The sequence below is a fragment of the Anas platyrhynchos genome, chromosome 38 (genome assembly GCF_047663525.1).
Source record: "Anas platyrhynchos isolate ZD024472 breed Pekin duck chromosome 38, IASCAAS_PekinDuck_T2T, whole genome shotgun sequence".
NCBI lineage: Eukaryota > Metazoa > Chordata > Aves > Anseriformes > Anatidae > Anas > Anas platyrhynchos.
Window position 1 is genome coordinate 4,082,697 of NC_092626.1, and position 23,941 is coordinate 4,106,637.

General features: G+C 55.2%; 2 protein-coding genes and 1 long non-coding RNA gene across 3 annotated transcripts; 1 reads left to right on the forward strand and 2 right to left on the reverse strand.

Annotated features, from left to right (window-relative positions):
* Window positions 1-200: 200 nt before the first annotated feature.
* LOC140001148 (uncharacterized) lies at window positions 201-5,497 on the forward strand. The gene is made up of 6 exons (XM_072032340.1): window positions 201-309; window positions 3,453-3,555; window positions 3,688-3,778; window positions 3,868-4,073; window positions 4,440-4,617; window positions 5,227-5,497. The coding sequence occupies exons 1-6, from the start codon at window positions 201-203 to the stop codon at window positions 5,389-5,391; spliced, it is 852 nt and encodes a 283-aa protein (XP_071888441.1). The 3' UTR covers window positions 5,392-5,497.
* Window positions 5,498-9,082: 3,585 nt separating this feature from the next.
* Window positions 9,083-10,975, reverse strand: LOC140001136 (uncharacterized). The gene is made up of 2 exons (XR_011806277.1): window positions 10,910-10,975; window positions 9,083-9,646 (listed from the first exon to the last, which is right to left on the reverse strand). It is a non-coding gene; the product is annotated as an uncharacterized lncRNA (long non-coding RNA).
* A 48-nt stretch (window positions 10,976-11,023) lies between these two features.
* Window positions 11,024-18,453, reverse strand: LOC140001149 (carboxy-terminal kinesin 2-like). Its single transcript, XM_072032341.1, has 13 exons — window positions 18,438-18,453; window positions 17,868-17,970; window positions 17,645-17,735; window positions 17,350-17,555; window positions 16,801-16,978; window positions 16,045-16,191; window positions 15,007-15,135; window positions 14,665-14,775; window positions 12,989-13,162; window positions 11,703-11,864; window positions 11,483-11,621; window positions 11,260-11,399; window positions 11,024-11,162 (listed from the first exon to the last, which is right to left on the reverse strand). The coding sequence occupies exons 1-13, from the start codon at window positions 18,451-18,453 to the stop codon at window positions 11,085-11,087; spliced, it is 1,674 nt and encodes a 557-aa protein (XP_071888442.1). The 3' UTR covers window positions 11,024-11,084.
* Between the last annotated feature and the right edge of the window lie 5,488 nt (window positions 18,454-23,941).

Sequence of the window (23,941 nt, forward strand, 5' to 3'; positions counted from 1 at the left end):
AGGTGGACACTGCCTCCAAGATTTCCTTGGATAGCCGAGGGACCCAGGTGGGAAAAGTGACACAGGACCTAGGGGAGCCCTTCTGGAGCACAAGCTGGGGGGCACGAACTGGGGCTGGGCCCCTCAGGGGCTGTGCAGGGCTGCTACGCATGCTGTGCAGGGCCTGCCTACAGCATGCTGTGTCCTTCCATCCCACTAAGATGTCACTTCTGTCTCAGAAACTGACCGTCCCCATGCAGGGAGACAGCATCTTGCAGGTCATGGCAATGTTTGAAAAGCTGCCCCAAACACAAGGACATATCTGGGGAGGTCAGGAGGCAAGATATCAAAAACTGCTCCAGACCATGGGGTCCATCCCTCAGGAGCAAACTGCTCCAACCTGGGTCCCCCACGGGCAGCAGCTCCTGCCAGGTCACCTGGTCCTGCGTGGGCTCCTCTCCACGGGTTACAGGTCTGGCCTGGAATCTGCTCTGGCAGGGGTCCTCCACAAACTACAACCTCTGTCAGTGCAGGTCCACCTGCTCCACCATGGTCTCCTCTACAGGTTGAAGGGGGACAGCCTGCTTCACCATGGTCCTCATCACAGGCCGCAGGGGACTTCTGCTCCGGGACATGGAGCACGTCTCCCCCTCCTTCATAACTGATCTTAGCACCTGCAAGGCTATTTCTCACTCCTCTCTTTCTCCCAGCTGCTGTTCTACAGCAGCTTTTTTTTTTTTTTTGCCTTTTTTTTTTTTTCTTCTGTTTAAATATGCTCTCACAGAGGTGCAAAGAATGTCGCTTATTGGCCCAGTTCTGGCCAGCAGTGGGGCCCTTATCTAACGTGGGGCAGCTTCTGGATTCTTCTCACCAAAGCCACCTCTATGGCCCCCCACTACCAAAACCGTACCACGTAAACCCACTCCATGCAGTCACACGGCATTCAAAGATGAATGTGAGGGGCCATGGATTTGATCTGCTTGTAGGCGACAAGGAGGAGATGAGAGGAAATGCTCTGATGACCTCAACTCTGCCTCAGGATCTCCTGCCCCAGCAGGAGGAATGTGACTGTGGCAGGGACTGTGAGGTCACTTCTGCCTCTGCAGTTGATAGGGCAACAGCAGCAACATGTCACAGAAAGGGCCTACGAGGTCACTTCTGAGTGACTTTGGCTATCCTCCAGTCTTCAGGCACCTCACCCATTCTCCAGGACCTTTCAAAGATGATAGAGAGCGGTTCGGCGATCACATCTGCCAGCTCCCTTAGCACACGCAGATGCATCCCATCGGGACCCAGGGATTTGTGTGTGTTGAGCCCACACAGACGCTCCCGAACCACTCCCACGTCCACCAGGGGGGAGCCCTCCATTTCCCAGACCCTTTGTCCTATTGCCAGGGGCGAGGAGTCCCGGGGGAGTGTCCTTGAAGCAAAGACTGACGCAAAGAAAGCATTCAGTATCTCTGCCTTCTCAACGTCTCCCTTGACCAGGAAACCCCCCTCATTCAGCAAGGGACCCACATTATCCCTAGTCTTCCTCTTGCCGTTTACATACTTGAAAAACCCTTCTTATTATCCTTTATCTCTTTCGCAAGCCTCATCTCTAGGTGGGCTTTAGCCTTCCTGGTCGCATCCCTGCAGGCCCTGACAACACATCTATACTCCTCCCAAGAGGACAGGCCCTTTTTCCACATTTCACAGACCATCCTCTTCCATTTGATCTTATTGATGAGCTCCTTGCTCATCCACACAGGTTTCCTGCCCCCCTTCCCCGATTTCCTGTTCCTTGGGATGCACCGATCCTGAGCATGGAAGAAGTGCTGCTTAAATGTAGCCCAGCTCTCACAAGCACCCTTGCTTTCGAGCAGCCTATCCTATGAGATACTCCCAAGCAGGTCCCGGAAGAGGTCAAAGTTGGCTCTTCGAAAGTCCAAGGTAGCAATCCTGCTTTCAGCCTTACTTTCTTTGCCTAGTTGCATGTGTGTTGAGGGATTTCTTGAAACAGCAAAAATCCCATGGCTTGCTGTAGCTGAGCAAACCAAGCTACCAGGGCAACTATGAGAAGTTCCCATGACAGTGTTCCCACAGCGCCAAACTCAGAAAATACTGTTACCAGCAGCTGGCCTCAAGGACTAGGTCTACGTGACCGTTAATCACAAAGGGGGTTGTTTTCCTGACTGCTAATCAAAAGGGGGGTTCTTTTCTTGCAGGTGGGGTTGTTTTCTTCTAGTTGTTTGTCTGAGTGCTTTTGACAAATAATCTTGTGTGAAACATTGTCCGCCCCTGTAAAGTTCACTATAAAAGTTGTGCTATTCGGGCAATAAAAGGGAGCAGCACGATCTGACTCTGCTGGTGTCTGTCGTGCTTTCGCCCGTGCTTCCTGCAACATATGGGGGGTGGGGGGGCATTTTGGGGTCCCAAAATATGAGGGGGGGGTCATGAAACATATGGGGGGGGCACAGATGGGGGGGCTCCTGTAGGTTATGGGGGGCGTTTTGGGGGGTCCTGGAACGGGGGGGGGGGGCAGGTAGGGTATTCGGGGGGGGCAGATTGGGGGGGGTCCCAGCTGGGGGGGGGGGCATTTGGGGTAGGGTAAGGGGGGCGAGTCCTAAACCGGGGGGGGGGGAGACAGAGTTTGGAGGGGGGGGGCACTACCGATTGGGGGGGGTCCAAATTTTTGGGGGGAAGTCAGATTCTTATGGGGGGGTGTCCAATTTTTTATGAGGGGGGTCCAATTTCTTTTTAGGGGGTCCAATTTTTTATGGGGGGGGTCCAATTTCTCTTTGGGGTGGGTCCAATTTTTTTGGGGGGGGGTCCAATTTTTTTGGGGGGGTGCCGCACTTTTTGGAAGGGCTCTGATTTTTTTTTGGGGGGGTCCATTTTAAAGGGGGGGTGCTCCCATTTTAGGGGGGGGGGTTCCCATTTTTGGGGGGGGGCATTTTTTTGGGGGGGGGGCGGTGTTTGAAGGGGGGGGCAGCACTGACTCAGTGCCTATGACCGGGGGGGGGGGTTCCGAGGCCGGATCTCGGGAGGGTGTCACGAGACCGGGTTGTTTTTTTTGTTTTTTTTTTTTTGGGGGGGTGTCCCGTGGGGTTCCTTACTGGAGGCGGCGGGGCCGAGCGGCAGGGCCGTGACGCAGCAGCGGTGGCAGCGGCGGCGGGGGGGGGCCCAGAGGGGGGCGCGGAGGGACTGCGACACCGGGTCCCCCCCCACCCCCCCCAACCGGGGACCGGCCCTGCTCCCGCCCCCCCGGCTCCAAACCGCGCCCCCTTTTCCCCAAACCCCGCCCCCACCGCCGAAGCCCCGCCCTCTACTTCTAAAGCCCCGCCTCCCCCCTCCCTCCCTGCCGGCCGTTACCCGGCGGGCGCGGCCACGTGACCCCCCGCGCGCCTCCCTACTGGCCGGCGCCCCGGGGCGGCGCGCGGCGATTGGTGGAGGCGGCGCCCAATGGGAGCGCGGGGCGGGCGCGGTTTGAGTGTGCGCGCCGCAATGGCGGCGAGGCCCGGCGGCGGCGGCGGCGCCCGCCCGGTACCGGCCACGGCGGCGGCTGCGTCACTTCCGGCCGCCTCCCGGTTACCGGTGCGCAAGGCCCACGCCAAGCGCGCGGCGGCCGCGCCTGAGCCGGAGGCTCCCGAACAGTTTGGGCCCCGCTCCCGTTCCCGGTGCCGTTCCCGGTGCCGGTTCCGGTCTCACCCTCCCGTTCTCCCGTAGAAACGGCGCCGCTCCGGGCCCCGAGCGGGCTGGGCTCCCAGCAGCCGCGCCCCGTTGCGGGCTATCAGCGTCCCGACGGCACCAGGCCCAGGTAGGGCGGCACCGGGGGGGTCCCGGTTGTACCGGGGGGGTCCCGGTTCCACCGTTCGGTCACGGTGACCCCCCCGTGCCCCCCCCCAGGCCGGGAAAAAGGCCCCGGGGGCGGCTTCGGGATCGGCAGCGCCGCCTCCGGTACCGGGGGTGCGGCGGCGGGCGGCGGGGGACCCGAGGGGGCAGCTGGCGGAGCTGCGGGAGAAGATAAGGGGCCTGGAGGATGACAACCGGCAGCTCCGGGAGCAGCTGCAGCACAGCCGGGCCCGGGAGGAGGAGCTGGAGGGACAAGTGAGGTGAGAGCCCCGGTAACTCCCCCCCCCCGCTACCGGTTTGCACCCTCCCGGTAACCGGGGACCCCTCCCCTGACCCCTCTGGTACCTAGGGACCCCCCTCCAGTAACGGGGGACCCGTTTCCTTCCTCCTCCGGTATCGGGGACCGCCCCCCTCCGGTAACGGAGGACCTGTCCCCTTTCCCCCCAGTACCGGGGACCCCCCTCCGGTAACCGGGGACTCTCCCCCTTCCCCGTCTGGTACTGGGAACCCCCCTCAGGGTACGGAAGCCCCCTCCCCTTCCCCCTCCGATACCCGGGGACCCCCCCTCCGATACCAGAGACCCCCCCCCCCTCCAGTAACGGCGCCCCCCCCCCGGTGCCTCCCAGCTCTCTGCGCACGGAGCTGCAGCAGTCCCAGGAGGAGCGGTCCCGGTGGCAGCGGGAGGCGGAGGCGCAGGCGGCCGAGCGGCAGCGGCTGGCGGCTGAGCTCCAGGAGCGGCACCGGCAGCTGGAGGAGCTCCGGGAGGCGGCGCGGGACCGGGAGGAGCAGCTGGGGGCCGCCCAGGTGGGTACGAGGCTGATTTCCCCCCCCCACGGGGCAAAACCAGCAAAACGCGGGATTCTGCCCCAAAATGGGCTGCGAGGAGCGCAGCTGGAGATGCTTCGGGGGGCTTTTTACCCGATTTCGGGGTGTTTTGCCGGATTTTTCCCCAATTGTTGTCTTCTCCCAAATTATTCCCCGTACCCCCCTAAATTATTATCTTAGGCTCCCCTGATTATTGGGGTCTTCCCCCCCAACCCTTCCTGATATTGGGGCATTTCCTCCAGATTTTGGGGGCTCTTCCCCGAATTCTGCTTGGCTTTTCCCGCAAACTTTGGGGGAGTTTCCACCAATTCTGTGTGTTTCCCAACCAAATCTTGGTGGGTTTCCCCTCCCCCTGTATTCTGGATGGTTTTTCCCCATGTTTTTTGGGGGGCTCTTCCCAAAGATTTTATAGGTTATTTCCCAAAATTCTTGGTGCTTTTTCTACAAGCTCTTCGCGGACGGGGTACCCAAGTTCTGTGCGTTTTTTCCCTAAAGTTTTGAATTTTTACATCCAATTCTTGGCGCTCCTGTCTTGGCCGATGGCGTTGGGCGCCTCTTGGCCAACGGGGTCGGGCCTTTCCCCCCCAGGCGGAGCTGCGGGAGGTGTTGGGGGCGCTGTCGCGGCGCGAGGCGGAGGTGTCGGAGCTGCGGGCGCTGGCGGGGGCGCAGGAGGAGCATTTGCACGCGCTGGAGATGGAGCGGCGCCGCCTGCACAACCAGCTGCAGGAGCTCAAGGTGCACCGGGGGGGCTGACACTGAAAATATCAATAATAATTTAAAAACCAGGATTCACTTCGGGGGATTTTTCACCCCAAGATGTAAAAAATAATAAAAATAATAAATAATAGTAATAACATTAGTATTTCATGTTTTGTTTTTGTCAAAATTGAAAAAAAATGTTTTTTTTTTTTTTGCTCAAACTTTTCTTAAAATAACATTCCTGTTTTTTCCTCAAAGTTAAAAAATATCATTTATTCTTTTTTCTCGAAATTGAAAAACAAAACCTTTTTTAGTTTGCTCAAATAAAAAATCATCTCTCTTTTTCTGATTTTTACTGAAATTTTAAAAAGTCAAAAGAACACTTCTTTTATTTCTCAAAATTTAAAATAGAATAACTCATTTCATTTTTTGAGCTTTTTTGCTCAGAGTTTAACAAATACATATGTTTTTGCCCCAAATTTTTTTAAAAATACAAAAACAAATCATTTTTTTGCTCAGTTAAAAAAAAAAACACTTAATTTTCCCTCAAATTAAAAAAAAATATATAAAATGCTTAGTTTTTCTTGCTCAAAATTAAAAAAATACATAGTTTCTTTTAGGTTTTGCCCCAAATCTATAAACAACAGAATGGTCATGGTTCGTTTCTGTTTTTTTGTTCAAAATTTTAAGAGTATATAAGAATATAAATATTTAACTCTGAAAGTTTTTCTTATATATCCATACTTAAATACAGAAAAATACAGAAAAATAATCTGTCTGACAAGTGGCAGTTGGGCAGGGCTCAGGGCTGTGGCAATTGGGGCCACGTCAGGTCACCATTGGGATCCCCCAAGGCTCCGTTTTAGGGCCAGTCCTCTTCAAGTCCTCGATATTCGACAAAATACCTTTTTTTCCCTTTTTTTTTTCCCCCTCCCCAGGGGAACATCCGCGTCTTCTGCTGTGTGCGCCAACATTTCCCCCCAAAGACCCCTATTTCCCTCCCATTTCCCCCACAAGTGCCCCCATTCCCTCCAATTTCTTCCCTATTTCCCCCCCCAAGAAGCGCTGTTTCCCCCCATTTTCCCCATAAATGCCCGTTTCTTCCCATTCTCCCCAAAAGTGCCCGTTTGCCCCAGTTTCCACCCCAAAGGCCCCCAAAGTGCCCCGTTAGCCCCACCAAATGCCCCCATTTCCCCCCAAAGACCCCCATTTCCCCCCAAAGACCCCCATTTCCCCCCAGTTTCCACCCCAAATACCCCCGTTTGCCCCTGAACTCCCCCCAGTGACCCTTATTTTCCCCCAAAAGACCCCTTTTTCCCCCCATTTGCCCTATAACCCCCCCCCGTCCCCCCCCAGTCGGCCCTGGATGGGTACCCCGTCTGCATCTTCGCCTACGGGCAGACGGGCAGCGGCAAAACCTACACCATGGAGGGGCCGGGGGGCGCCGACCCCACAAGTTGGGGGGTGATCCCCCGCGCCGTGCGGCACCTCTTCGGGGGCGCCCGCCAGCTGGAGCACAAAGGGTGGCAGGTGGGGGCTGAGGCACCGAGTTTTGGGGGATTTGGGGGCTTTTGGGGGGCTTTTGGGGCTTTTTTGGGGGGAGTTAGGGGTTTTGGGGGCTTCTTTGGGGGGCGTTTAGGGCTTTTGGGGGCTTCTTTGGGGGTGTTAGCGCTTTTGGGGGGCTTAGGGCTTTTGGGGACTTCTTATGGGGGCGTTTAGGGCTTTTGGGGGCTTCTTTGGGTGTGTTAGTGCTTTTGGGAGGGGCTTAGGGTTTTTGGGGGCTTTGGGGTTTTTTTTGGGGGGTGTTAGGGCTTTTTGGTGGCTAATTTAGGGCTTTTTTGGGGGGTTAGGGCTTTTGGGGGGACTTTTGGGGAGACTTTTTGGGGAGTTATGGCTTTTGGGAGCTTTTTTGGGGGGATTAGGTCTTTTAGGGGCTTTTTTGAGGGGATTTTGGGACTTTTGGGGGTTTAAGGCATTTGGGAGGGTTTAGGACTTCTTGGGGTGCTTTTTTTTGGGGGGGTTACAGCTTTTGGGGGGCTACTTTAGGGCTTTGGGGAGATTTTTTTGGGGGGAATTAAGTCTTTTAGGGGCTTTTTTGAGGGGGTTTTGAGCTTTTGGGGGCTTCTTTTGGGGGATTTAAGGCATTTGGGGGGGTTAGGGCTTCTTGGGGTGCTTTTGGGGGGATTAGGGCTTATGGGGGCTTTTTTGGGGCTTTTTTGGGGGTAGGTCTTTTGGGGGCTAATTTAGGGCTTTTTTTGAGGGGGTAGGGCTTTCTTGGGGGAGTAGGGCTTTTGGGGTGGGGGGGTTAGGGTGGGTTTTTGGGGGAATTTCTTTAGCTTTGGGGACTTTGGGTCTGCTCTTTTGGGGGCTCTTTGGGGTTCTTTATAGGGTTTGGAGGCTTTTGGTGGTTCTTTAGGCCCCTTTTTGGGGGGATTTTGCGCCCCCCTGACCCCCCCAAAGTACAGTTTCAGCGCCAGTTTCCTGGAGATCTACAACGAGGCACTGCGGGACCTGCTGGGGGGGGACAAGGGGGGTGAGCTGGAGGTCAGCTGTGGTGAACAAGCGATAAAAGAGTTAGTTAAATATATTTTAAATTAAATATATGTTCCTTGGAAGTACAAGAATAGCATTCAGGTTAAATCAGGTCTCCTTGGTGTAAAAATAAAGTGAAAAACCTTCCAGCCGGTAAGGGAACATAGAAGACCCTACATGCAATGTGTTTAGATGCAAAATTAAACTCCAGAGCACAACAACTGAAAAGGATGATTTTATATATATAAATATTTACAGACACTATTTATGACTTTATATTTGCACAGATATTTACTTTCATTTATCTCCTCTTTGCCCTTGATCCAGATTTGAAGTGTAGTGAAAACCTGTAGCAACCCCCCACAACAGCGGAAAGAGGCCAAAAAGCAGCAAAATTGGGGCAGTTTGGTGGCAATTGTGGGTTTTAAGTGGTAATTCGGTGAGGAAAGCCCACGTAACTACTTACTATCAGGCTTCAAATAAAATTTGGCAATATAAATGACAATAATATGAGTGAAATTTTGCCATTCCCCTCACAGAAGGGTGAAGGAAGGGGTGATGTTGTACAGTGCCTCATAGTTAGGGGACCAAACGTTAACAAAAACTGTAATAAACTCTTTATTTTTAATTTGTTTTAATAACTTAATACTTTAATAACTCTCTTAAGCTATTTGTCTTTTTATTTTACTCTGGTGAACTATTAGCTCTATGAAAAAATAGTTGTGAGGATGATGATGAACTTCTGGGTTTTGAGCCTGTATCTTCCTGGAGTATTTTACACTTTTATAATTAACTGGCAAAAAAAAGTCTCAAAGCATTAATTTATTGTTATTTGATGAGATTTTTCTCATCAGAATGTGGGACCCTGCAGGCTGTTCATATTCCCCTATAGATGCCAAGAGGGGTATAGGACAGAAACGTGCTCTGGGGAAGGTTTTCCCTATGGATTTTCCCTATAGAGCTCCCTGCTCTGCCCATCTGGACAAGGCAGATGAAACTGGGGAGAGTTATTGTTATTTTAACCCCACTTTTAACAGATAAATCAGAGTTTTGGTGGTAGCACTGGAAACTAACACGACGCGGGTGGAAGCACCAATGTTAGGGACAAAAAGGAACATTTTGGGGTCAAAACCGTGTGTTTTGGGGCAGATTGGAATTTCACACATAGGGTTGGTGCAGCCAGGAGGAAGAAAATTGATTGCAGCTGGGAATCGACAGTTTTGTTTTTTTTTAATTATTAGAAGAGTTTTTGCTTATTTACATGTTTATTAAGGTCAGGCTAAAAGGAACAGCTGCACACACCCCACGCAGACATCCCTTGGGGTGCGCGGCCCCTTTAAGACCCCCCCCAGCCATCTAAGGGCAGCATCGCCTTAATCCCCCACGCTGCGCATGCGCCACCTCGCTCACCCCCCCCCCCCCCCCCCCGCCCCCGGCATAGTGCGGAGCATGCGCAGTCGCCACGCGGCAGCAGCACTGCTCCGGTACCGATCCCCCCCCAGCGCAGGCAGAGCATCGCGCAGGACAGGAAGTGCTCCCGCACCACTGGGCGCCGCCATGTTGCCGTACGGGCACTGTGCAACCACGCAGGGCGCCGCCATTTTTTTCCTCCCTGCGTCACGTGACGCCGGCGGCCAATCAGCACCGGCCCAAGCAGGCTCTGTGCTGGGGGAGGGGCAGAAAAACGGGGGGGGAGGGGAATTTGGGGGGGGGGGTCCCGGTGGTCCCGGGGCTACTTCTTGTTGGCGTGGGCCGTGCCCACCATGCACTCGTTCACCTGGGGGGCGAACGAGGGGGGTGAGGGGGGTCCAGACCCCCAAATCTGCCCCATAACCCCCCCAAATGCCCCCCCGTATCCTAAAACTGCCCCAAAATGCCCCCAAAAAGGCCCCCCACTAACCCAAATCCAAACCAAACCCACCCCAAAAGGCCCCCCCGGATCCCAAATCTCCCCATAACCCCCCCAAAAGGCCCCCATATCCCAAATCTACCCCAAACCCCCCCAAGCCCACCCCATAACCCCCCAAAAGCTGCCCCATAACCCCCCCAACTCACCCCCATATCTTAAATTTGCCCCATCACCCCCCAAAACCCACACCAAAACCCCCAAAATCACACCCCCATCCCAAATCCATCCCATAATACCCCAAAACCTGTCCCTAACCCTCCCAAACCTACCCCATAACCGCCAAAAACCTGTCCCCCATATCCCAAATCTTCTCTTTATCCCCACTAAATCCCCCCATTCACGCCCCCATATCCCAAACCCACCACCTAACCCCCCCCAAATCACCCCCCATATCCCAAACCTGCCCTATAATCCCCCCAAACCCACCCCAAAATCACACCATCCCGAACCAACCCCATAAACCCCCAAAACTTGTCCCGTAAACTCCAAATCCTCCCCCCATATCCCATAACCCCACTAAATCATCCCCTTATATCCCAAATCTGCCCTATAATCCCCCAAAACCTCCAAAACTTGCCGAATCACACCCCCATATCCCAAACACACCCCATAACCTCCCCCAAATCCCCCCCATGTCCAAAATCCAAAACCCATACCCTGTACCCCAAACTCACCGTATAACCCCCAAAACCTGTCCCCCATATCCCATTACTTGCCCTCCTTATCCCATAACCCTATGAAATCACCCCCTGTGCCCCAAATTTGCCCTCTAACACCCCAAACCAACCCCCCCATCCCAAACCTGCCCCTGAATCCATCCCCACGTTCTCCCCCCCGAGCACCCCCAACACATCCTACATCTCCCCCAACCTCTGCCCGCAGATTTCCCACGGCACCCCAAATCACCGTGTCCCAAAGATCCCCAAATCCACCCCAAACGCCCCCCATACCATAATGTTTACCCCCCCCAAAATTCTTCCCCCAAAACCACCCCAAAACCCTCCTCCCCAGGCCCTCCCCGCTCCCTCCCTCCAAAACCATCCCCCAAAACCACCCCAAAACCCTTCCCCACCCCCACCCCAATCCAAACCCTCCCCTAAACCCCCAAAAACCCCATTATTTCCCCCAAACCTTGCTGGCAAAGCGCAGGGAGTTGAGTGACTCGGCGAAGTTCTCCTCCAGCGGCGAGATGTTGACCATGAGCCTGGGTGGGGGCGATCCACGGCATAGCGGGGTGTCCGAGCGGGGTGCACCCTACACCCTCGACCCTAAAACCACCCCGTCACCCTAAAAAAAAAAAACCCGCTCACATTTTGGCGTTGCCCCTCAGCGAGTTTTGCAGCAGGTAGGTCAGCTTGCTGTTGCGGTACGGCACGTGCGGCTCCTACGGGGACAAAAATCGTTATAGGATGGGGAGGAAAGCGACAAAATTTTGGGGTCGTGGCCCCAAAATCGCTCTTTTTTCCCCCAAAAATCAGCACCTTGTTGGAGATGGCCATGATGACCAGCCCCAGCGTGGCCAGGCTGCTGTTGATGGCTTGGGTCTCGCGCAGCCGCTGCCCGCTGGCTTGGCATTTATCCAAGCGCTCGCTGCCCGCCAGGTCCACCAGGCTCAGCACCGCTGGGTTGGGGGAGGATTTCGGGTGAGGAAGAGGAGGTCGGCACCCCCCGGGGAGGAAGAAAACCCCAAAAAGAGGCGCTCACAGCTGCAGCGGAGGGCGCGGGAGGCGTTGGAGCCCTGGATGTGGAGCTGGAAGACGCAGTGGCTGCGGGACGAGCGGTCGTTGAGCGCCGTGCGCGCCACCGAGCGCTTGGAGGCGGCCGTCTGCAGCAGCCCCAGCACCTGGGGGGGGGGGGCAAATTTGGGGTTAAAAAATGGAAAAATACGTCAAACGGACTCCGAGGGGGGGTTTGGGTTTCTTACCTCGTCCTCGGAGGCCACGGGGACGCAGCGCAGGTTGGGGACGTGCAGCTCCTTGCTGGCCGAGCTGACGTGGCGGATCTCCAGCTCGCCCCCCCTGTCCCCCCCCAGCAGGTCCCGCAGCGCCTCGTTGTAGATCTCCAGGAAGCTGGCGCTGAAACTGTACTTTGGGGGGGTCAGGGGGGCGCAAAATCCCCCCAAAAAGGGGCCCCGAGTGCCTAAAGAACCACCAAAAGCCTCCAAACCCTATAAAGAACCCCAAAGAGCCCCCAAAAGAGCAGACCCAAAGTCCCCAAAGCTAAAGAAATTCCCCCCAAAACCCCACCCTAAACCCCCCCAAAAGCCCTGCTCCCCCCAAAAAAGCCCCCAAAAGCCCTAACACCCCCAAAAAGCCCCCCAAAAGCCCCCAAAGCCCTAAACCCCCCCAAAAAAGCCCCCCAAATCCCTAACACCCTCCAAAAAAAGCCCCAAAAAAGCCTCCAAAAGCCCTAACTCCCCCCCCCAAAGAAGCCCCCAAAAGCCCTAAACCCCCCTAAAGAAGGCTCCAAAAGCCCTATATTAGCCTCCAGAAAGCCCTAACCCTCCCAAAAAGCCCCCCAAAAGCCCTAACCCCCCCAAAGAAAAGAACCCCAAGAAGCCCTAAACCCCCCAAACACCTTAAACCCCCCAAAGTCCCAAAAGGCTCAAAACCCCCTCAAAAAAGCCCCTAAAAGACCAAATACCCCTAAAAAAAGCTCCCCAAAGCCCTAAATTAGCCCCCAAAAGCACTAACCTCCCCCCAAAAAGCCCCCCAAAAGACCCCAAAGCCCTAACCCCCCTCCAAAAAAGCCCCCAAAAGATCTAAATTAGCCTCCAGAAAGCCCTAATCCCCCTAAAAGCCCCCCAAAAGCCCTAACCTCCCCCCGAAAAGTACCCCAAGAAGCCCTAAACACCCCCCAAACACCTTAAACCCCCCAAAGCCTCAAAACCCCATCCAAAAATGCCCCTAAAAGACCTAATCCCCCCCAGAAAAAGATCTCAAAAGCCGTAATCCCCCAAAAAAGGCCTAACCCCTCAAAAAAGCCTCCCAGAAGCCCTAAGGCCCCCCCAAAAGCGCTAACACACCCAAAGAAGCCCCCAAAAGCCCTAAGCGCCGCCCAAAGAAGCCCCAAAAAGCCTTAAACCCCCCTCAAAGAAGCTCCTGAAAGCCCTAACTCCCCCCCAAAAAGCCCCCAAATCCCCCAAATAGCCCTAAACCCCCCCCCAAAAAGCCCCCAACCCCCCCCAAAACTCGGTGCCTCGGCCCCCACCTGCCACCCTTTGTGCTCCAGCTGGCGGGCGCCCCCGAAGAGGTGCCGCACGGCGCGGGGGATCACCCCCCAACTTGTGGGGTCGGCGCCCCCCGGCCCCTCCATGGTGTAGGTTTTGCCGCTGCCCGTCTGCCCGTAGGCGAAGATGCAGACGGGGTACCCATCCAGGGCCGACTGGGGGGGGACGGGGGGGGTTATAGGGCAAATGGGGGGAAAAAGGGGTCTTTTGGGGGAGTTCAGGGGTAAACGGGGGCATTTGGGGTGGAAACTAGGGGGAAATGGGGCTCTTATGGGGGGGAAATGGAGGCGAAATGGGGGGAGTTCAGGGGCAAATGGGGGCGTTTGGGGTGGAAACTGGGAGGAATGGGGGCACTTGTGGGGGAAATGGGCGGGAAATAGGGGTCTTTTGGGGAAAAACAGGGGGCAAATGGGGGCATTTGCGGTGGAAATAGGGGGAATGGGGGCACTTGTGGGGAAAATGGGGGGGAAATAGGGGTCTTTGGGGGGAGTTCAGGGGCAAATGGGGGCGTTTGGGGTGGAAACTGGGGGGAAATAGGGCTCTTTGGGGGGGGAAATAGGGTGGAAACTGGGGGGAATGGAGGCACTTGTGGGGGAAATAGGGGTCTTTGGGGGGAAATGGGGGCATTTGGGGTGGAAACTTGGGGGGAATGGGGGTACTTATGGGGGAAACGGGGAGAAACGGGGGAAATAGGGGTCTTTGGTGGGAAATGAGGGGCAAATGGGGGCATTTGGGGTGGAAATAGGGGGGAATGGGGGCACTTGTGGGGAAAATGGGCAAAATAGGGGTCTTTGGGGGGAGTTCAGGGGCAAATGGGGGTGTTTGGGGTGGAAACTAGGGGAATGGGGGCAGAAACAGGCATTTATGGGGGAAATGGGAGCACTTAGGGTGGGAAGGGGGAGCTTTGAGGTCAGTTCGGGGAGAAATGGGGAGACTCTGGGGGGAGTTCAGGGGCAAACAGGGGGCTTTGGGGTGAAAACCGGGGGAAATAGGGGCACTTTGGGGTGGAAATTTGGGAGCCTTTGGGGGGCAACAGGCAGAAACGGGGGCATTTATAGGGGAAATGGGGGGGCTTTGGGGTCAGTTCAGGGAGAAACGGGGGCCTTTGGGGGAGCGTGGGAAGGAAATGGGGGCACTTATAGGGGAAATAGGGGGCCTTTGGGGGTGGAAAAGGGGGAAATGGGATAGAAACAGGGGCCTTGGGGGGGAAATGGGGACTTTTTGGGGGAAACAGGGGCACTTTGGGAGCAGTTCAGGGGCAAATGGAGGCATTTTGGGGGGAAACGGGAGCCTTTGGGGTCACTTGTGTCAAACGGGGGCGCTTTGGGGGGAAATAGGACATTTATGGGGGAAATAGAGGAAGACGGGGGAGTTTGGGGGGGGAATGGGCAGAAACTGGGACCTTGGTGGGGAAAGAGGGGGATTTATGGGGGAAATGGGGGCAGTTTGGGGGGAAATGGGGAAAAAGGGGCTTTGGGGGACAGTTTGGGGGGGGTTGGGGGGGTAAACGGGGGGATTTATGGGGGAAAAAAGGTAGAAATGGGGACCCTGGGGAGCACTTGGGGGGGTTTGGGTGGCGATGGAGGCGCTTTGGGGTGAAACACGGGGGAAACGGGCAATTTTGGGGAAAAGGGGGGGGTCCTTTATGGGGGGGCACCTGCACGAGCAGCGCGATCTCCTCGAAGACGTCCTCCTGCGAGGCGCCGGGCGGGAAGACGCGGTCGAAGCTGAAGTCGTAGCGCACCTCGCCCCGCCGCCCCGTATGGGACTGGGGGGGGAAATTAGGGTCGGGGGGGACGTGTCAGGATTTGGGGGGGTCACCACGAGCCCTATTCCCAGCCTGATGTGCAATACGGGGAGATATCGGGCTTATAGGGCCTCCTGCCCCCGTTATAGGGCCGCCCGCTTGTAGGGCCGTGGAGGATTTGGGAGCGGGAGCAGCAGGGGGTGCCCCCCCCAGCCCTGATTTGGGGTCGGGGCACCCCAAATTGGCGCTCACCCCCTCGGTCCTGCAGAGCACCAGCGTCTTGTTGTCCTCGGGGGGGAAGTGGAGGTGCTCCAGCCCCTTCTGCGCCTCCTGCTCGGCCGCCAGCAGCGGGCGCACGCGGCAGAAGACGCGGATGTTCCCCTGGGGAGGGGGAAAAAAAAAAGGGAAAAAAAGGTATTTTGTAGAATATCGAGGACTTGAAGAGGACTGGCCCTAAAACGGAGCCTTGGGGGATCCCAATGGTGACCTGACGTGGCCCCAATTGCCACAGCCCTGAGCCCTGCCCGACTGCCACTTGTCAGACAGATTATTTTTCTGTATTTTTCTGTATTTAAGTATGGATATATAAGAAAAACTTTCAGAGTTAAATATTTATATTCTTATATACTCTTAAAATTTTGAACAAAAAAACAGAAACGAACCATGACCATTCTGTTGTTTATAGATTTGGGGCAAAACCTAAAAGAAACTATGTATTTTTTTAATTTTGAGCAAGAAAAACTAAGCATTTTATATATTTTTTTTAATTTGAGGGAAAATTAAGTGTTTTTTTTTTTTTAACTGAGCAAAAAAATGATTTGTTTTTGTATTTTTAAAAAAATTTGGGGCAAAAACATATGTATTTGTTAAACTCTGAGCAAAAAAGCTCAAAAAATGAAATGAGTTATTCGATTTTAAATTTTGAGAAATAAAAGAAGTGTTCTTTTGACTTTTTAAAATTTCAGTAAAAATCAAAAAAAGAAAGATGATTTTTTATTTGAGCAAACTAAAAAAAGGTTTTGTTTTTCAATTTTGAGAAAAAAGAATAAATGATATTTTTTAACTTTGAGGAAAAAACAGGAATGTTATTTTAAGAAAAGTTTGAGCAAAAAAAAAAAAACATTTTTTTTTAATTTTGACAAAAACAAAACATGAAATACTAATGTTATTATTATTACTATTATTTATTATTTTTATTATTTTTTACATCTTGGGGTGAAAAATCCCCCGAAGTGAATCCTGGTTTTTAAATTATTATTGATATTTTCAGTGTCAGCCCCCCCGGTGCACCTTGAGCTCCTGCAGCTGGTTGTGCAGGCGGCGCCGCTCCATCTCCAGCGCGTGCAAATGCTCCTCCTGCGCCCCCGCCAGCGCCCGCAGCTCCGACACCTCCGCCTCGCGCCGCGACAGCGCCCCCGACACCTCCCGCAGCTCCGCCTGGGGGGGAAAGGCCCGACCCCGTTGGCCAAGAGGCGCCCAACGCCATCGGCCAAGACAGGAGCGCCAAGAATTGGATGTAAAAATTCAAAACTTTAGGGAAAAAACGCACAGAACTTGGGTACCCCGTCCGCGAAGAGCTTGTAGAAAAAGCACCAAGAATTTTGGGAAATAACCTATAAAATCTTTGGGAAGAGCCCCCCAAAAAACATGGGGAAAAACCATCCAGAATACAGGGGGAGGGGAAACCCACCAAGATTTGGTTGGGAAACACACAGAATTGGTGGAAACTCCCCCAAAGTTTGCGGGAAAAGCCAAGCAGAATTCGGGGAAGAGCCCCCAAAATCTGGAGGAAATGCCCCAATATCAGGAAGGGTTGGGGGGGAAGACCCCAATAATCAGGGGAGCCTAAGATAATAATTTAGGGGGGTACGGGGAATAATTTGGGAGAAGACAACAATTGGGGAAAAATCCGGCAAAACACCCCGAAATCGGGTAAAAAGCCCCCCGAAGCATCTCCAGCTGCGCTCCTCGCAGCCCATTTTGGGGCAGAATCCCGCGTTTTGCTGGTTTTGCCCCGTGGGGGGGGGAAATCAGCCTCGTACCCACCTGGGCGGCCCCCAGCTGCTCCTCCCGGTCCCGCGCCGCCTCCCGGAGCTCCTCCAGCTGCCGGTGCCGCTCCTGGAGCTCAGCCGCCAGCCGCTGCCGCTCGGCCGCCTGCGCCTCCGCCTCCCGCTGCCACCGGGACCGCTCCTCCTGGGACTGCTGCAGCTCCGTGCGCAGAGAGCTGGGAGGCACCGGGGGGGGGGCGCCGTTACTGGAGGGGGGGGGGGTCTCTGGTATCGGAGGGGGGGTCCCCGGGTATCGGAGGGGGAAGGGGAGGGGGCTTCCGTACCCTGAGGGGGGTTCCCAGTACCAGACGGGGAAGGGGGAGAGTCCCCGGTTACCGGAGGGGGGTCCCCGGTACTGGGGGGAAAGGGGACAGGTCCTCCGTTACCGGAGGGGGGCGGTCCCCGATACCGGAGGAGGAAGGAAACGGGTCCCCCGTTACTGGAGGGGGGTCTCTGGGTACCAGAGGGGTCAGGGGAGGGGTCCCCGGTTACCGGGAGGGTGTAAACCGGTAGCGGGGTGGGGGGGGGGTGTTACCGGGGCTCTCACCTCACTTGTCCCTCCAGCTCCTCCTCCCGGGCCCGGCTGTGCTGCAGCTGCTCCCGGAGCTGCCGGTTGTCATCCTCCAGGCCCCTTATCTTCTCCCGCAGCTCCGCCAGCTGCCCCCTCGGGTCCCCCGCCGCCCGCCGCCGCACCCCCGGTACCGGAGGCGGCGCTGCCGATCCCGAAGCCGCCCCCGGGGCCTTTTTCCCGGCCTGGGGGGGGGCACGGGGGGGTCACCGTGACCGAACGGTGGAACCGGGACCCCCCCGGTACAACCGGGACCCCCCCGGTGCCGCCCTACCTGGGCCTGGTGCCGTCGGGACGCTGATAGCCCGCAACGGGGCGCGGCTGCTGGGAGCCCAGCCCGCTCGGGGCCCGGAGCGGCGCCGTTTCTACGGGAGAACGGGAGGGTGAGACCGGAACCGGCACCGGGAACGGCACCGGGAACGGGAGCGGGGCCCAAACTGTTCGGGAGCCTCCGGCTCAGGCGCGGCCGCCGCGCGCTTGGCGTGGGCCTTGCGCACCGGTAACCGGGAGGCGGCCGGAAGTGACGCAGCCGCCGCCGTGGCCGGTACCGGGCGGGCGCCGCCGCCGCCGCCGGGCCTCGCCGCCATTGCGGCGCGCACACTCAAACCGCGCCCGCCCCGCGCTCCCATTGGGCGCCGCCTCCACCAATCGCCGCGCGCCGCCCCGGGGCGCCGGCCAGTAGGGAGGCGCGCGGGGGGTCACGTGGCCGCGCCCGCCGGGTAACGGCCGGCAGGGAGGGAGGGGGGAGGCGGGGCTTTAGAAGTAGAGGGCGGGGCTTCGGCGGTGGGGGCGGGGTTTGGGGAAAAGGGGGCGCGGTTTGGAGCCGGGGGGGCGGGAGCAGGGCCGGTCCCCGGTTGGGGGGGGTGGGGGGGGACCCGGTGTCGCAGTCCCTCCGCGCCCCCCTCTGGGCCCCCCCCCGCCGCCGCTGCCACCGCTGCTGCGTCACGGCTCTGCCGCTCGGCCCCGCCGCCTCCAGTAAGGAACCCCACGGGACACCCCCCCAAAAAAAAAAAAACAAAAAAAACAACCCGGTCTCGTGACACCCTCCCGAGATCCGGCCTCGGAACCCCCCCCCCCGGTCATAGGCACTGAGTCAGTGCTGCCCCCCCCTTCAAACACCGCCCCCCCCCCAAAAAAATGCCCCCCCCCAAAAATGGGAACCCCCCCCCCTAAAATGGGAGCACCCCCCCTTTAAAATGGACCCCCCCAAAAAAAAATCAGAGCCCTTCCAAAAAGTGCGGCACCCCCCCAAAAAAATTGGACCCCCCCCCAAAAAAATTGGACCCACCCCAAAGAGAAATTGGACCCCCCCCATAAAAAATTGGACCCCCTAAAAAGAAATTGGACCCCCCTCATAAAAAATTGGACACCCCCCCATAAGAATCTGACTTCCCCCCAAAAATTTGGACCCCCCCCAATCGGTAGTGCCCCCCCCCTCCAAACTCTGTCTCCCCCCCCCCCGGTTTAGGACTCGCCCCCCTTACCCTACCCCAAATGCCCCCCCCCCCAGCTGGGACCCCCCCCAATCTGCCCCCCCCGAATACCCTACCTGCCCCCCCCCCCCGTTCCAGGACCCCCCAAAACGCCCCCCATAACCTACAGGAGCCCCCCCATCTGTGCCCCCCCCATATGTTTCATGACCCCCCCCTCATATTTTGGGACCCCAAAATGCCCCCCCACCCCCCATATGTTGCAGGAAGCACGGGCGAAAGCACGACAGACACCAGCAGAGTCAGATCGTGCTGCTCCCTTTTATTGCCCGAATAGCACAACTTTTATAGTGAACTTTACAGGGGCGGACAATGTTTCACACAAGATTATTTGTCAAAAGCACTCAGACAAACAACTAGAAGAAAACAACCCCACCTGCAAGAAAAGAACCCCCCTTTTGATTAGCAGTCAGGAAAACAACCCCCTTTGTGATTAACGGTCACGTAGACCTAGTCCTTGAGGCCAGCTGCTGGTAACAGTATTTTCTGAGTTTGGCGCTGTGGGAACACTGTCATGGGAACTTCTCATAGTTGCCCTGGTAGCTTGGTTTGCTCAGCTACAGCAAGCCATGGGATTTTTGCTGTTTCAAGAAATCCCTCAACACACATGCAACTAGGCAAAGAAAGTAAGGCTGAAAGCAGGATTGCTACCTTGGACTTTCGAAGAGCCAACTTTGACCTCTTCCGGGACCTGCTTGGGAGTATCTCATAGGATAGGCTGCTCGAAAGCAAGGGTGCTTGTGAGAGCTGGGCTACATTTAAGCAGCACTTCTTCCATGCTCAGGATCGGTGCATCCCAAGGAACAGGAAATCGGGGAAGGGGGGCAGGAAACCTGTGTGGATGAGCAAGGAGCTCATCAATAAGATCAAATGGAAGAGGATGGTCTGTGAAATGTGGAAAAAGGGCCTGTCCTCTTGGGAGGAGTATAGATGTGTTGTCAGGGCCTGCAGGGATGCGACCAGGAAGGCTAAAGCCCACCTAGAGATGAGGCTTGCGAAAGAGATAAAGGATAATAAGAAGGGTTTTTCAAGTATGTAAACGGCAAGAGGAAGACTAGGGATAATGTGGGTCCCTTGCTGAATGAGGGGGGTTTCCTGGTCAAGGGAGACGTTGAGAAGGCAGAGATACTGAATGCTTTCTTTGCGTCAGTCTTTGCTTCAAGGACACTCCCCCGGGACTCCTCGCCCCTGGCAATAGGACAAAGGGTCTGGGAAATGGAGGGCTCCCCCCTGGTGGACGTGGGAGTGGTTCGGGAGCGTCTGTGTGGGCTCAACACACACAAATCCCTGGGTCCCGATGGGATGCATCTGCGTGTGCTAAGGGAGCTGGCAGATGTGATCGCCGAACCGCTCTCTATCATCTTTGAAAGGTCCTGGAGAATGGGTGAGGTGCCTGAAGACTGGAGGATAGCCAAAGTCACTCAGAAGTGACCTCGTAGGCCCTTTCTGTGACATGTTGCTGCTGTTGCCCTATCAACTGCAGAGGCAGAAGTGACCTCACAGTCCCTGCCACAGTCACATTCCTCCTGCTGGGGCAGGAGATCCTGAGGCAGAGTTGAGGTCATCAGAGCATTTCCTCTCATCTCCTCCTTGTCGCCTACAAGCAGATCAAATCCATGGCCCCTCACATTCATCTTTGAATGCCGTGTGACTGCATGGAGTGGGTTTACGTGGCATGGTTTTGGTAGTGGGGGGCCATAGAGGTGGCTTTGGTGAGAAGAATCCAGAAGCTGCCCCACGTTAGATAAGGGCCCCACTGCTGGCCAGAACTGGGCCAATAAGCGACATTCTTTGCACCTCTGTGAGAGCATATTTAAACAGAAGAAAAAAAAAAAAAAGGCAAAAAAAAAAAAAAGCTGCTGTAGAACAGCAGCTGGGAGAAAGAGAGGAGTGAGAAATAGCCTTGCAGGTGCTAAGATCAGTTATGAAGGAGGGGGAGACGTGCTCCATGTCCCGGAGCAGAAGTCCCCTGCGGCCTGTGATGAGGACCATGGTGAAGCAGGCTGTCCCCCTTCAACCTGTAGAGGAGACCATGGTGGAGCAGGTGGACCTGCACTGACAGAGGTTGTAGTTTGTGGAGGACCCCTGCCAGAGCAGATTCCAGGCCAGACCTGTAACCCGTGGAGAGGAGCCCACGCAGGACCAGGTGACCTGGCAGGAGCTGCTGCCCGTGGGGGACCCAGGTTGGAGCAGTTTGCTCCTGAGGGATGGACCCCATGGTCTGGAGCAGTTTTTGATATCTTGCCTCCTGACCTCCCCAGATATGTCCTTGTGTTTGGGGCAGCTTTTCAAACATTGCCATGACCTGCAAGATGCTGTCTCCCTGCATGGGGACGGTCAGTTTCTGAGACAGAAGTGACATCTTAGTGGGATGGAAGGACACAGCATGCTGTAGGCAGGCCCTGCACAGCATGCGTAGCAGCCCTGCACAGCCCCTGAGGGGCCCAGCCCCAGTTCGTGCCCCCCAGCTTGTGCTCCAGAAGGGCTCCCCTAGGTCCTGTGTCACTTTTCCCACCTGGGTCCCTCGGCTATCCAAGGAAATCTTGGAGGCAGTGTCCACCTCTGACTGGAAAACTGAAACCAGCCATGAAAATAGATTGAAGAAACAGTTCAAAGCTGTGCAAAAAAGGATTCTAAGTAATAGCTGAAATAATCTCCCTTGCCAGCATCACCAGCTTTTTTTTTTTTCTATGAATGTTCATTATTTATTTACACAGTTTTCCATTGACAACACCATGGAGAAGTGCAATAAATCAAATTATGCTTTCTTGAACAATAGTTTTATGCAAACATTTAGGAAAATACATTTTACATAAACACACATTTACCAAAACACATTTCCCAACAATTCTAATGCTTCTTTCTTTTTTTCCTTTTTTTTTTTTTTTTTTCTCCTCCATTTCTTCTGTCCTTGAAGAGCACTCTGAGGGAGAGTCATTGCATTAAAGATTAATGCATGTTTAAAAGACTGAGATTGAGAAATACGCTCCATGCCATCATGAAGGGAGATAACAAAGAGTGTCAACAGTGTTGGCCCAAGTGCCCATCACTGAGGGATGCTGCTGGTAACTGGCTGAAAGGAGGACTTTGTACCACTGACACCTTGCCCCCAAAAACATCATCCCCTTTTTCAGTCCAAATATCACCAGTGTGGCTAAAGGGAACCCCAGGAAACCATGGCAAAGGCCTTGCTAAAGTGCAGGTTCACCTCGTTCCCTTCTTTCCCCTCCCCTTCTGTTTCAGCAGTTCCTTTGGTTCCTCCAACTGCCTGAAGAAGGCTGTGGCAGGACTTTCCCTATCACATTCCCAGGGTTAGAGGTGACAATTGCAGTTCTGCCAATCCTTTTTCTTGCCCTTCCTGAAGATGCGTTTGATGCCCACATTTTTCAAGTCCCCAGAAATCTTGCTGATCCAAATGCCTGACAGCCCGGTCGAGAAAGGCGGGGTAGTGTGACATAACAGAGAGGGGCATCTGCAATGAACCTATGCAAAAGGGGTTCCAGGAATCTCACAGGGACACTGGGGGTTGTTCCTGGAATCACACAGGGCAATGGCAGGGCTGTGTGAGGTGTCCACATCTGAGCAGACCTCATACACACATGCCTTTAGAGAGAGCTCCTGCAGTCACTGCCAGAGGCTGGGAGACACCTCAGCTGTGGGGTGCCTCGCCCTGCTCTGCCCTCCTCTGAGATACCCCAGGACATGAGGAATGGGCACAGAGACCTCGGTTCAAGGAGGAACGTCCCAGAGCTGCCTTCAGGTGGCTTCCCAGGGGACGTTACTTGGCCTTGTGACGCTATCTGCCCAGCTGGCCTTCATGAGACTTCTAGGAATAGCGGATGGCCTTTGTGCTCCTTCGTGTTCATCTCTCCACACACATATGACGTGCCTGCCAGCACCAGCATTGGGTTTCTCTTTCAATGTCTCCCATGCACATACAGCAGGCCCTGCTCTTCTGGGAAATCGTATCCCTCAAGAAGCAATGAGCAATGGCCTGGCCAGCCATTGCTGAACTTACTACCCACACCTCTGAGCTTGTGATGGCACTCTCCAGAGTATGAAAAATTATTAAAAAGAAAACCTTGTTCCTGCAATGCATTCTGAGTCATATGCAGAAGACAATAGGCTTTTTTTTTTTTTTTTTTTAAATATTAGTTCATCAGTTTCCTCAAGGCATCCTTGAGCTCCTGGTTCCTCATGCTGTAGATGAGTGGGTTCACTGCTGGAGGCACCACTGAGTACAGAACGGATACCACCAGGTCAAGGCATGGCGAAGAGATGGAGGGGGGCTTCAAGTAGGCAACCATGACAGTGCTAACAAACAGGGAGACCACGGCCAGGTGAGGGAGGCATGTGGAAAAGGCTTTGTGCCAGCCCTGCTCAGAGGGCATCCTCAGCACCACCCTGAAGATCTGCACATAGGAAATAACAATGAAAACAAAAGAACCAAAGACTAAGGAAAAACTGAAAACAAGTAGCTCAAATTCCCTGAGGTAGGCATCTGAGCAGGAGAGCTTGAGGATCTGGGGGATTTCACAGAAGAACTGCTCCACAGCATTGCCATGGCAGAGCGGCAGGGAAAATGTGTTGGCCATGTGCAGGACAGCTTGGAGAAAGTCACTGCCCCAGGCAGCTGCTGCCATGGTGGCACAAGCTCTGCTGCCCAGGAGGCTCCCATAGTGCAGGGGCTTGCAGATGGCAACATAGCGGTCATAGGCCATGACAGTGAGAATTGAAAACTCTGAACCAAAGAAGAAGACGAAAAAGAGAACTTGTGCAGCACAGCCTTGATAGGAGATGGTCCTGGTGTCCCAGAGGGAATTGGCCATGGCTTTGGGGACAGTGGTGGAGATGCATCCCAGGTCGAGGAGGGCGAGGTTGAGGAGGAAGAAGTACATGGGGGTGTGGAGGCGGTGGTCGCAGGCTACAGCGCTGAGGATGAGGCCGTTGCCCAGGAGGGCAGCCAGGTAGATGCCCAGGAAGAGCGCAAAGTGCAGGAGCTGCAGCTCACGCGTGTCTGCGAATGGCAGCAGGAGGAACTCGCTCACAGAGCTGCTGTTGGGCATTTTCTGACATTGAAC